The sequence below is a fragment of the Miniopterus natalensis genome, chromosome X (assembly GCF_054644295.1).
Source record: "Miniopterus natalensis isolate mMinNat1 chromosome X, mMinNat1.hap1, whole genome shotgun sequence".
In the NCBI taxonomy this organism is placed as follows: domain Eukaryota; kingdom Metazoa; phylum Chordata; class Mammalia; order Chiroptera; family Miniopteridae; genus Miniopterus; species Miniopterus natalensis.
The window spans coordinates 92,959,751-92,973,792 of record NC_142103.1 but is presented as its reverse complement, the minus strand read 5'-3'; the positions used below and the strand labels follow the sequence as shown (position 1 = coordinate 92,973,792).

Genomic DNA, 14,042 nt, shown 5'->3' with positions numbered 1-14,042 from the left:
TTTGAAAGGTACATTATTTTAAATTAAGTAGACCAAAATGACACCAAGATTATGTAGCCTGTAGAAAAATGGGCAAGACAGAATAAATAAAAACAGTTTAATACAGGATTATACACAGATTCTTAAATGATATTAAATATATATGTATGAATAAGACATAGAAAGGGCGAAGGTGGTGAATTATAGGTTCCTTCTTGAAAAAATAATACTATTTTTATTTTACTAATAAAAATAAGATGGTTTTTACAATATCAGAAAGAAGAAAAACAGTTTAGCACTTATTGGCTCCTAAAAATGTGGGTATTGAGGTGACATTGGTTAATAAAAATATATAGGTTTCAGGTGTACAGTTCTATAATACATCATCTGTATATTGTACTGTGTGTTCACTACCCCAAATCAAGTCTCCTTCCATCACCATCTAGGATTTTTTTTTCCCGCCAAGATTTTGGGAGTTATCTTGTACAGGATAGTAAAAATCTTAGGAGTTTATTTAACCCAAAGGTTTGAATAATATTTCTTTTTAAAGTACTCAGGAATTTTTTATTTGTCTTACATAGGGGTTTATTGTTGGTGTGAAAGGCAGTTTCAGTTGTCTGCCACGTGTATAGTCAGTTGTTTCAGTTGGAGGTACAGTATTTTAAAACGTTTGTTATGGAAAATTCTAAACATTTTCAATAGAGAGTTTCATCAGAAGCCCCCATGTGGCCCACAGCCAGCTTCAGCTGTCTGCAACTGTGACTGATCTTACTCTGCTCCTTCACCTTTTCGGATTATTTCGAAGCGAATCCTAGAGATCATATCATTTTATCTGTAAATATTTCATTTTGCATCTCTGAGAGACAAGGATTCCCCCTTTTCAACATAGCTACAATGTTATCATCACTAGAAAAAACCCTACAATTCCTTCATTTCATCAAATATCCAATAAGTGTTTGTATTTCCCTGATCACACTTTTTATTAAAAGCTCTTTGTTTGAATTGGAATCCAGTCAGGGTTCATATGCTAGTTAATTTCTTTTTTTAATCCTGATTTATTTGTTAAAGGAGCTGGGTATTTTGTCCTATAGAATTCCCCTTATTTTGGAGTTTGCTGATTGCATCCCAATAGTATCCCTTAACATGTTCCTCTGTCCCCTGTATTTTTTTGTTAAGTGGTAGTTAGTTCTAAAGACTTGCCCATATTTCGGGTTCGATATTATTTTTGTGAATACTACTTCTAGGTAATGGTGTGTACATCTGTGAGGAGGTGCGTGATGTATAGTTAGAATCTAACACATTTTGAAACTTATAGGTATATTATAAGAAATAATCAGTACTCACTTTTCTCACCATAACATACATACAGAAAAGTACACAAAACCTAACTGAACAGCTTGATGAGTTTTCACAAACACATACCTTTGTAGTCACATGGAGCTCAGGAAACAGTGTCTCCCTACATCCCCAGGAGCCCCCGTCTCCTAGAAACTGTCCTCCACCCCCAACCAGAAAATGATTATCATAACTTATGACATCATAGATGAGGTTTTCTTATTTTTGGATGTTACACCAGTTGTGTCTGTCTTTTTTGTGTCTGGCTGCTTTCACTCGGTATGTTGGTGAGACTGGTCCAGGTGGTTGTACTTCATTTCTGTACAGTGTTTTATTGTTTGAATATACCACACTATGACTGTATGTAAAACCTATGGGTTTGTTCCACGTTCGGGCAATTATGAATAGTGCTGCTTTGAGCATTCTTGCACATGACTTCTGTGGAACAATTGCATGGGTTTCTGTTGAGTATATACTTAGGAGGAGAATTCCTAGGTCATAGGGGACGTGTATGTTCAGCTTTAGTAGATGCAACCAATTTTCCAAAGCGGTTCTACTAATTTACACCCCGAGTAGCAGTGTGAGTGCTCCACATTCTTACCAACACGTGGTGTTTTCTCTTTTTCATTTTCTGTGTTGGTATCACGTTGTGGTTTTTATTTGCATTTCTTTGATAACTAGTAACGCTGAGTAGCTGTTCACATGCTTAATGGCCATTTAAGTATCTCCTTTTGTGAGGTGCCTGTTCATCGTTTTCTACTCTGCTGTTGGGTTGTCTCTTTCTTACTGACTTGCAGGCATTCCTTATATATTCTAAATGAGTCTTTTGGCAATAATATATCACAGACATCTTCTCTTTGGCATGCTTTCTTTTTTCGTATAATTTATATACCGTGAAATGCTACAAAAGAGTATCATACAGTTTATCAAGACACAGAACATTTCCATCACCTAGAGAGTTCCCTTGTACCCCTTCCCAGTCAGTAACCCCACACACAAAAGCAGCCACGCATCTGATTTCTGTGACCATAGGTTGGTTTTGCCTATTCTAGAACTCTGTGTAAGTGATTTCCTATGGTATATACTTTTGTGTTCAGCTTCTTTCACTTAGCATATTTTTCAGGTCCATCCACCTTTTTGTATCTACCAGTACGCATTCTTTTTCATTGCTGAGTAGTATTTCATGGCAGATTGTATCAGTTTATTTATTCATTCTCATGTTGATGGACATCTGAATTGAATTGTTACCAATTTCTGTTTATTATGAATAAAGCTGCTACAACATTCTTGTACAAGGTTTTTTTTTAAATGGATATAGCATTCACCTTTTAAAAATTAGCTATTTTTTGTTTAATCACACTTAATTTTTAGTTTGTGTATTGTCCTCTAGAAAGTCCAGATATATGAAAGTCTGGATTTGTGCAAAAGATCAATGATTTATTTCCTAAAAGAAACTTTTAGAAAAAATGTACAGTAGGATTTCATTGATTAGCTTCTCTAGTAGTGTGAGTCATATTACAAACACCTGCTTGGGAATACCAGTTACTCCACTCACTTGGAGTTTCGTTCATATGGATTTTCCCTTTTCCTCACTTGTGTGAACGTGCATAATTGCTTTTACTGTAGTTATTTACAGTTACACTAATAAAGACCTTGTCTTTTGGAGGAAGAAAATTATTTGGTCAAATGTCTTAGCCTCTCTCTCAGCCATGTTTGGAACTTGAGCTTTGAACAGTGTAAATACTCCTTGGGAAAGGGGGCATGTGAACATCCTACTTTACAAGGGTCAGAAAGTAAAGTGGTAGGAAAAATAATTTTGTGCTACCTATCACATTGGAGGTGTGAGTGATAAGAATACGGTGCTCTTAAGTAAAAAACAGCGTTGCTGAACTCCACCCCAATGCCTGTGATGCTGCTTTCTATAAATACTTCTTGAAACGTGAGAGCTTTGATCCTGTTGCCAAAATAATGTGAGATCCTATAAATTTTCTAATTATAAATGACAGTATTTTAATTTTATTCTACTGCCTCTTCTGCTCCACCCCCAAGAAAAAAAAATGGTGTGGCTAGATCACTACAAGTCACAGTGTTGAATTACAGCACACACCGCAGTTAGTTGGGAAAGCTACTGTTGCTGTTCCCCGAGACTCTAGAGAACTGGTGCCAGGCCCAGGCAGGCCGCTCCTCCTTTTATTCTGTGTCCAACCAAATGATCGGAGTCACCTGTCAAAAGCTAGTCGAGTCGAAGTGGAAGTTCTTTTTCTCAAATGAGGCATAAAGTTTATTTCTTTAAGCCAGTTATTCAGAGCAAGAGGAGTTTGGAATTCAGTTTTGCATCTCTTGCCCAGAGACTAACAGGATTACTTACTGTATGGTGAGCAGTCTAATATTGGTTATACAATGTACATGTAAGTATGCCAACTGTGATCATAAAGGTTTTGCTCTAATGTGTCATTTCTGACAAAAGTGTCTAATTTTGGAGAGACAATAATTACAAATGGAGTTCCATGTAACAGCTCTATTTTGCACATTTAAAAATTCAGAATCTACCTCTAGGTGGCAGCACCAGATACTTTTTTCCTGTTTCACTACAGCCTTAATGAGTTATGTGTAAGCAGGAAAACTTTTAAGTCTCCTGAAACTTCAAAATAAGCTGCTTATTGCCAATTTTGTGAGGATTTAGAAAAATTATGTTGAATAAGTTGGGGGCTTGCTTAAGCCTGGATTTTGACATTAAAAAAAGATTCTGACAGCAGTGATCCTTATTTTTTAACATGACACTATATATTTTCTCAAAAAGATTTAATTTAGCCCTCTGTGATTTGCCTGTTGAACTTATAATTGTCCTCCCAAGAAAATAACTTTTTATGACATTTTTGTATCCAACTAACTTGTACAAGGATCGTTATATACCTAATATTTTAAGGTAATTAGTGTCTTCTCCCTTTATATATTAAAAGTTTAACGTTGACTTATGACCAAGAGTGCTGAGATGAAGAAGTCCCTTCTCTTGAAAAAATTCAGCTTGGGAATAAATCTGAAGTAATGAGCTAGGCCAGTTGGCTTTGTTATTTCCATGGGCAGATAAGGGTTGTTTGTGGAAATGGATGTTTAAAGTAGACATTTCTTAAGGCCTGATATTTTTTCGTAACTTCTGTCCACTTGTTGGGCTTTTCTCCGTAAGTAGCAGGGTAGCCCATGCCCAGCTTTGGCTTCCTCGGCAGGCAGCCTGGCCCGGGCCTCGGGTGCTCTAAGTGGACCGTGGCCGGTGGGGAGGCCCGGGGAAAGCCCTCGCCGCTCCCCTGTTGCGGCCTGGCCAGTTCTGTACATGTGCAAAGCCTGCGTGGTTTCCTTCCTTGATTTTCAGGTTGTAAAAGTGCCTTGCCTTTTGGAAAGTCTTTGCTTACTCTTTTTCTTTCCTTTTTGAGAAATTGATGAATAATGATGTCATCAGAGAGGTGGTGAAGCTGCATCCTCATAATCGCAAATAAAGCAAGACATTGTGTGAATGCAGTTGGGTTCACAGCTAGAATTTAAGAAATTTGCAAGTTACCCTTCATTAGCGAGAAGAAATGGCATCGTTCGCCAGGCATGGTCTCTCTCACCCTGTGCCTTTGCCCCTCCCTTACACCTTCACCGACTCGCTCAAAATAAACATGTATAGTGAGTCTTGGGGCCAAGTGACCTATGTTACAGTAGTTTATGTCACAAACCAAGTACATTTTTCAAGTTGTTTCGAATGTGTATTTGTTCTTGTTATACACTATCATGTTACAAAATATTCACTTTGATTAACTCCTATAAAGAGCAGCTATTAACTGGCTATGCAGCACAACCATGCGTTTCATATTGAATGAATATAGTCTGGATTAAATTGTGTTCATCCACTATTTTACCTTTTCATTTGTTTGGCATTTATTGAGTATTTATGTAGGCACCGTTTAAAACAGTTTGTCCTCTGATGTCTTATTTATATTGCAAAAGTGCGTGGCTGGTGGTCCTCCATCCATTTTGCAGATGAGCAAGCTGAGACTGAGTCTCAGCCTTACTCTGTTCAGCACCTTCCGCTGTGTCAGAGTTAGCCTGAAGTCTTATAATTACTAGATGTCACTTGACAGTTGACCAAATAGGATTTAACATCTTGTCACTGAATTCTGAAAACATCTGTCAGAATGATTATCTACCAATGCTGCTGTTGATAGAGTCAAAACAATTTTTAGATATTTTCGGTATTTGAACTTTTTGCTCAGTGGTGTTTTATTTTACTTACCTTTATACTAAAATAAAGGTGATTTTAGTTTTCCTTAGATGTGATTGTTTTCCTTAAATTACTAAACAGCCTAGAATTCTTAGGGATTGCTGTGGGATGCTTTCAAGCAAATGTTATAAGATACAGTGTGGAATAATTATCTTGAAGTATAAGTTCAAATAGTGCATTTTGAGAGATATGCTTTCACCTAGGGTAAATTAAGTTGGTTGATTTTAAAATGTTTACTTTCTCAAATAGTTTGGGAAAACAAGATAGCATAAACTATACATCAATTGATTTCTTGTGTCGTTTTCATTGAAATATGGGAGGCATATTTGTTTCCAGGAGTGTTGGGGACATTTTGGCCTATAGGATCTGTGGATTCATTTTTTTTTTTTTGGTACATATCTTACACTTCTGAATTCAGAACACAAAAAAAAAACATGTCACGTTTTGTCTTATATGCTGCTCCTGAATTTTAACCACTGAATTAGATTGCAACCTACATGCCGTTAACTACTGAGCCAAGATGGAATCGACCACTGCATTGAAATCAGGATTAGCAGTTGTGTCTGCACTTGAAGGCGTTGTAATAACAGTGAACCTGTTTTCTCTAATGGGATTTTATTGTCTCTTATCAGTTTTAATGATAATTCTTTGATTTTTTAAGAGATTTTCTTAACTGCAAATTTATTTAATTTTCACTGTAACTTTAAGAAAATACTAAAACCATCCTATAGAAGTAATTGCTTCCAAACCCAGATGTCCGCTGGCATATTTCTACATTGTTGTAAGGCTGTTTACTTGTTTTATTTATTTATAATCTCTTATAAAAAGAGCCATTTGTCCATGTGATATGAGATTCTAGCCTGAGTTCAAGTGATTGTGTGTGTGAATTTAGAATTATCCTTTTGTGAGTTTCCTTCTTTGGGGCTATTTTTTGGATAAGGGAATTCAAATAATTGTACCTTTCTGAATTTGTTTTTTCTTTTGCATCAATAGGACTTGACCCCACCCAATTTAGAGTTCATCATTGTCATAAAGAAGACGAGAATGACTCTCTCCTTGGTGGCCCAGCACAGCTCACCGATGAAGAGAAATACAGGGACTGTGAAAGGTTCAGATGTCCTTGCCCTGCGTGTGGGACGGAGAATATTTATGATAGTGTCTTCGAGGGTTCGGTTAGTTGTTTCCTTTTGTTTCCTTCCTTCATTTTGTGAGCAAATTAGTATGAAGGCCTTTTCCCCCCACAATATGTATAAAAAGGAGAAAAAACACATTGCTTTTATGTGTTTAATATTGTTTTTGGCTTCCTAGAGTGCTTGGCCTTGGCTTTTAAATGGAATCTCTTAAAATATCTAATTATCTTAAAGTATTTTTATTGTAATTCCTTAATTAGTAACCTGTATTTCCCCACTCCCAACCCAATTTATTAAGACTTAGAGCAATATTTTTCTGTATCTTAAATCAAGTTAATGGGAACTAAGTGTTTTTGGAAAGTTTTTGTTTATCTTTACACATCCCACTTGCCTCCTTTCTGACAAAGGTACTCTGATTATCTTTTCTGCTGTCTTTGCATGTCAGACATTTAAAAAGTCACAGGGAGACATTCCTTTCAAGAAGTACTGCCAAAAAATGTATCATTGACCTTGGATCAGAGCTTGAAACGTGGCCAATTTACTTGATTCCACTGCAGTGCTATATACACGTACTAGCCATTGGCAAATGAGTAGGCAGCAGAACCATGTAAAACCTTGAAACTGAAAGAAAATACATCCTTTATCTAAATTAAAAGTAATTATTTTAAGTTAATTTGGACAAACAGCAGATGTTTTGCATTTTTTTGAATCAAAACAAAGCAGCCTTTGGAAGCAAGTGCAAGGAAGAGGCAGACGCAGATCAGCAATACTTGCTAAATCCTTGGGTTTTGCTTCATTACAGCTGTAAATAAGATAGTTAATTGCATGGAGGCTTGACGACTTGCAGATGGGCTAACTGTGGAAGAGCCGATGTCAAGCTCTGAAATCTCTTCCACCTGGAATTGCTTAGCGTGGCGGGTAGGGTTATGTACCAGATTGGAGCAGGAAACTAAGATGTTTAAGTATCAAGAAGGAAAACACATGCTCCAGAAACCCCAACAGTTTTTCTATATGTTTGCTTTGTCTTTGTTTAAAACAAAACAAAACAAGACGTTTTCTCCAAATACTAATAGTTAATTCTTTCAAATTTCTCCTGCTCCTGCTTTTCCTCCCCCAAATACATTTCAAGGGGGTTAGGAATTTTAGATTTCCTAAGCTCACAAAACATCATTGCTTTTGGCGTAACGCTTAGTTTTTAGACTTTATTCTTTTTTTAAAATTTGTCTTTATTGATGAAAGCATTACAGATTTCCCCCTTTTTCCCCCATTGATGATATGAAAGCGAACTGATGTCATTAGTGCTCTTGCTTTATCCTCAAGTTTATAATGAATAAGGGAAAATTTACATTTTTGATATGCCTAAAAGGGATGTTTATTTCCAATAATGTCACTTCACTGGTATTTTCACAGGGAAAATTAATTTATCCCTAGAGTCTATCATGTATTGAATGTTAAAAAAACAGAAGTGATATTAGGGTTTTCCCTTTGACTTCCTGCTCCATTATGATGGTGGCAAGAGTGGAAGTTATCTGTGACTAAGGGATCTTTGGGAGGAAAGCAGTTGAGGAAATAGGGTTAAAAACTCACCAATAAAATGAATTAAGAATATTGTACACCAGGACGGCATATGTTTTTAAACACAAGAAACCTTTTTATAACCTTTTGTGTACTTGTCTGACTTGACTTCTACAGGGAACCGATATGGAGCCCAGCTTGTATCGATGCAGTAACATCAACTGTAAGGCTTCACCTCTGAACTTTATGGTACAGCTGAGCAACAAATTGATCTTGGATATTAGACGTTGCATTAAAAAATACTATGAGGTAAGTATCCATAATGACTTTCTTACATACACAACTTATTTAGGTTTGGAACTTGTTATAAAATAAAACAGTGTGGTTTTGTATTATTGGTTTTTTATGAAACTACAATTTTTAAAAGACGGGAGGAAAATGACTTGATTTTCTATTGGTTATAACATCTCTTTCATTAATGAGGAATGTTTTATTTTATTTTTAATTTTTATTTTTGTTTAAAATATTACAGATATCCCTTTTTCTCCCCAATGACCCATTCCACCCCGCCCCTTCCCCCTCCCCAGTCCCTCTCCCCACCGTTGTCCGTGCAATGAGGAATATTTTAAATAGTGAAATTTCTGCTTTTAAGGAAAAATGAGAATATAACCAGGAAATGTTTTAGTTTATTGTTACCTAAATAAGACCAAATTAAATGGTCACTCAGATCTTTGGACAAAGGAAGAAAAATCAATATTGCTTTTCTTTGGCAAGTAGAACCATAATATCATGTGTGGTGATTTTAATAAATTAAGACTTTGTGTTTATGTAGTAATTGAAACCATTTCATAGTTTAGTTATCTGAGGAAATAAAACTAAAAATATTTTAAATTTAAATGCAATCTGTCTGGCTTTTTAAAGAGAATGTTTCATTTTTAAAATATACAGTATAGTTAAAATACCAGAACAGTGAGTGATCTGTTAGAAAGGCTTTTTCAAAGTGTTTGTTTTTAACAATTTCATATGAATGAGTTCTTTTCTCTTCAAAAATTAAAATTAAAAACTCCACATTTACCATTTGATTTTTCTTAATGTTTCATTATATCATTTGTCATCTAAGCAAAATTGCTGTTACTTGAAAGTTCACTGTAACTTATTTAAAGAAGCTACATTGGCAAGATATTTCCAAAAATGCCCAGGTTCTATTAGGCAAGACCCATGACTTTGATCAATATCTTTCTATAATTTCTATTTATATGTTATATGTAATTTCTATTTATATATATATTTAATATTGAATAATAGATCATTAGAATGAAGAGTGAAAACATAGAGTTCCCGTATTGTGACTTTGGAGTTGAATAACTTGTATTTGTCGTCTGAAGATATTTTTAAAACAATAATTATAACTACATTTTGGGAAATCTGCACCATTTCAGTGAATAATGCTGTGCTGTACTTAATGAACAGTTGGATGGGAATAGAGGTTATCTGTAGGTTCACATTCCGCAGTAGATGAGATGTTCCGCCCGTGAAATGTTAGGCCTTTATTTAGCATGAAGAGCCCAAATCAGAACTATTCAGCTCCTCATTTACAGACCTCACGGAGCAGAGCATGATTCTTGACTCTCAGGAGGAATTCCGAGTTTTCTCTCTGTGTTTAGTCTACCCGAATCTTCCCCATGGAAATGTCAATGCTAGAAGAAACTCATCTCTCTCCTTCTACAAGAAGGGACAATCTGTTTTGACTACGTTGGGAACAGGCAGAAAAATGATCTTCTGTATAGTTAGAAATATGCCCTAACTGAAAGGTGGCTTTCTAACCTAATCGTGTGTGGCATGGTGGTGCTGGTGGTGCTGGTTATATGAGTATTTTTCAAGCTAAATAACCTAGTTTTATGAATCTAGACATTCAACCCAGGGTTTCTGTAGCATTTGCTTCCATTGTCTTGTCTGCCAGCCATCTCACTACCAGCAAGTAAGAGTTTTCCTGTAGTTACTGCCCACTTGATTGATTTCCCTAAGGGATTTCTAATGAAAATATCCAAATGTTGCTCTTAAAGTTGAAGATTGATATGACTGTCCTCAGAATTAGGGATGTGTATCTCCACTTTCTGATCTTAGTCATATATGATTAGATGGGAGAGGAAGAAATCCATTATTGTTTTTATGGCCCCACGTTGAACAAATGTTTCAAATATTCTCAAGATCAGAGCTTTTATACAGAAAGCTCCTGCACCTACCTTTAGGCTCTACTTCAGTAGTAAACTGTTCTCTTTCTTCCTCACCCGACTTTCAAGAACTTTTGCAGGTAGAGGGACATGGTGTTGAGTTTCTTCTGTATTGTGCCTCAAGTACAGGCATACCTTGTTTTATTGCGTTTCACCAATGTTGTGGTTTTTTTTACAAATTGAAGGTAAGACCCTCTACCAGCAGAAAGATTGTGACTCATTTTATTGCAATACTTACTTTATTGCAGTGGTCTAGAATTGATCCCACGAGATCTCTGAGGCATTCCTATACTGAGATAAGTGACTGTTCTCTGAAGCTGATGACCAAAGGGGTTTCCTCCTCTTTTGCAAGTTCAAAAATACTACCCACTGGACATAAAAGTTGTTAGTGGACTGAGAACAGGTCTCAGTATTTTTTTCATTTTGGTCTTAGAATCACTGCAGGGAAAGTACAGCTTACACTGAGAAAGGAAGGCATCTCCATAAAAAAGGAACTTTAGGCCCCAGCCGCTTCGGCTCAGTGGTTAGAGTGTCGGCCCTCGGACTGAAGGGTCCCGGGTTCGATTCTGGCCAAGGCCATGTACCTGAGTTGCAGGCTCCATCCCCAGCCCGGGGCACGTGCAGGAGGCAACCAATCGATGTGTCTCTCTCACTGTCTCTCTCATGTCAATGTTCCTCTCCCTCCCACTTTCTCTGAAAAGAAATGGAAAAATATCCTTGGGTGAGGATTTTTTTAAAAAAAGAAAACTTTAGGAAACAATAGAGGAGTATGGTACTTGACCAAGCACTGTAACCTACTAAGAAACAGCTCTAGATCACCAGGAAACTGGATTTCAGGAACAAAGGGACAGAAGGTTAGGGTAACAAAATATAGTTCTAAATCACTTTTCTTTTCAAAAAATGCATCACATATTCTGTTTTCTGTCATGAATAAACAGTACTGACTGAATAAATGTGATATAACAAATATTAAAAATTTTATGTAACTGAGATAGGAGAGGAAATGATTATTTTTCTCTCCCCACATAGCAATGATTGTATCCCTCGAATTCTCATTTCCTAGAACATTTAAATTTCAATATACATAGAAATACCAAGAGCACCAAACAGGATATTTTAAGTAATATATTCACTTCTTTAGGAGGAAAACAACTCTAGTGTTTTATCCTGAGATTTGATGAAGCATTGAAAGACTTTGAGGTAGCACAGAAAGCTCTAATTCAAAGTTGATTTTGTGTCCTGGTCCTTGTTGGTCCCTCTGTACCAAGTTAAAATTGAACTGGTATTTTTTTTGGAAATCACAAAATGCCAGTTTCAAGACTATATCTCTAAGCTTTTAGGGATGTTTTTGCAAGATTCGATTTTAGAGTGAAAAATTGATGTGTGTTCCCCCTCCCATGAAATTCTGCTTCAGAAGAGCAAATACACACACACACACACACACACACGCACGTGCGCACACACACACACAAGGGAGAGAAACACTAGCTAATCTAAATTGGGAAATGAAGTGGGCTTTTTTAAGCACGAAAATTTCATCATCTTGTCAGCTGGCAGAGTGCCTGCTGTGTGGATTCACAAAGGCTAAGAATTACACTTTCATGAAATTTTCCTCACTAACTGCCCTGGTTAATTTGAAAGATAACCCACTGTTCTAATTCATTCCTCAATTGGGCGGTGCAGGTTTTATCTTTGATCTGACAAAGCATTTGTGTTAATCGTTTTGGCCCTCCACTAGACACTCTTGGGATTGTGCTTTTACAATAAATGTGTCTGTGATAGCTCTTTAGTCTATTATACTTACAATAGATCCATAGAACTGGTAATTAAGTCTCCACTGCTTTGGAAATGGGAAGAATAGGTGTAGCTCTGTCAAGTGCTGCTGGGAAGTTTGTTTAGCTGGTTCATTTTTGAAGGGTTCCCCTCAGCCATCCAGGAGGCAGCGAAGGGTCTGAGATTGGGATGCTGCCTCCTCGGAAGACTTGCTCATAAATGGGAAACCTGACCCCTCTTGGTACCTGGGAGGGGGGTAGTGGGACGTTTACTTTCATCTCAAGTACTGTTATTTATCGTGTCCATTAAACCCTCATTTTAATACTTAAAGAGCCATCTGTTTCTAAAGGTGGGTAGCCAGCTATAATATGCTCCTAAACTTTCATTGATGGCTAATGCAGGTTCTAGTGTCCCAACGAGGCAAAATGTATTCCTCAGCAGCCTTGCAGTTTCTAGCCCCTTGTAAAGGAGTATTACTTAGATCACTTCACCGTGATTTTTCAACATAGAGATATTCTGGTCCTCCATCTAGAAAAATTGACAGTGAACAGCTAGACAGCGCCATGCCTGTGATAATCATTGATTAATAGCTAGGACCAGAAATTGGTGGTTGAATTCCTTAGAAACTTACTGTTGGTTTTAAAGTCTCAGAATTTTTCTGAAGTAAGCTTTCTGAGGACAGGGGCAGGCCTTTCTTCTGTCTCGTCTGTGATCTGCCGCAGCCCTTGCTCTCAGTAGTGCGTCCACTTTAATGTTTAGTGATCGAAGAAACCAACAAATAAAGGTTATATCTTCTTGAGTGTTCCTGTGGGTTTTTTCCTAATTTTTTCACACTACTGTCACATGGGAAGAAGGTTTATTAATTGTATACAAGATTCTCAGGTTAACATAAAATTCCACAGGGTTTTAAGGTCATGAAAGCATTGACAGATCAAGCCTTCGTCACTCTGTCTTCTATATTTTGTCACTGATTACTGTTGATTTCAATATATGCCTTTCTCCAACTTCATAACCTTAATTTGTTTTCTCCCCCAACCGGGCATCAGACAAAGAGGCATTGACCAGAAATATTTTTTTATCATAATACAAAATCACATCCTGCGTGGACATACTCTCATTGTCCTGATACAAAAGTCCATCTCTAACTCCATAAGGGGGCATGGAAAGTGGATGCCTGGCTGTTGTTCCTCTCTTACTCCTGCCCTCTCCCTGGATTTTTCTCTGTTACTTCTTAGTATATTAATTGTGGCGTAAACCACATTTTAAAAAAAAATCTCTTTTGGACCCACTCTTATGAGGAATTCCACAAATAATGACCAGTGTCTGTTGCGTCATGACGCAGACTTTCTTATGCTCACATGTGAATAAGGGAGAATTTGACCAGCGGTGCCAGCCCTCAGTGTGCTGCTGGCTGTGGGTTCCTCTGGAAGACAGCACACATCCAGGAGGCGGAGTGGGGTGTTTTACAGTGTATGAAGAATCAGTGTTCAACTTGTTTTTTCATCTTTGGGAAAAAAAGTACTTCGCTCTTTTGGAATGCATCTGCCTTCCTTAAAGACAAAAGTAATAACCTCCAAACATAATGTTGTTAAGCCAGAGACGAAATTGGAGCTACCTTTTATTAACAGTGCAAGGAGGGCAGGGTGAAGTATTGCGCCAAATATTTGTTCCACCAAAATAGACACCCATTCAGCTTCACAGGCAGCACAATTCAGGGTGCCCAACAGTGCCTGAGAAAGGATCATTTCTTTAGGAATTCACAGAACTCGATTAGTAATTAAATCTGGCAAATTCGGGATGAAGCAGCCTCCTACCCCCTCG

General features: G+C 37.1%; 1 protein-coding gene across 2 annotated transcripts in view; it reads left to right on the top strand.

Moving 5' to 3' along the window:
- The window catches only part of POLA1 (DNA polymerase alpha 1, catalytic subunit), a 267,262-nt gene that overhangs the window by 122,841 nt on the left and 130,379 nt on the right, over window positions 1–14,042 (top strand). For both annotated transcript variants that reach the window (XM_016209302.2, XM_016209301.2), the window contains 2 exons: window positions 6,566–6,744; window positions 8,395–8,526. In XM_016209302.2, coding sequence (XP_016064788.1) covers window positions 6,566–6,744; window positions 8,395–8,526 — 311 coding nt within the window. The remainder of the gene's footprint in view (window positions 1–6,565; window positions 6,745–8,394; window positions 8,527–14,042) is intronic.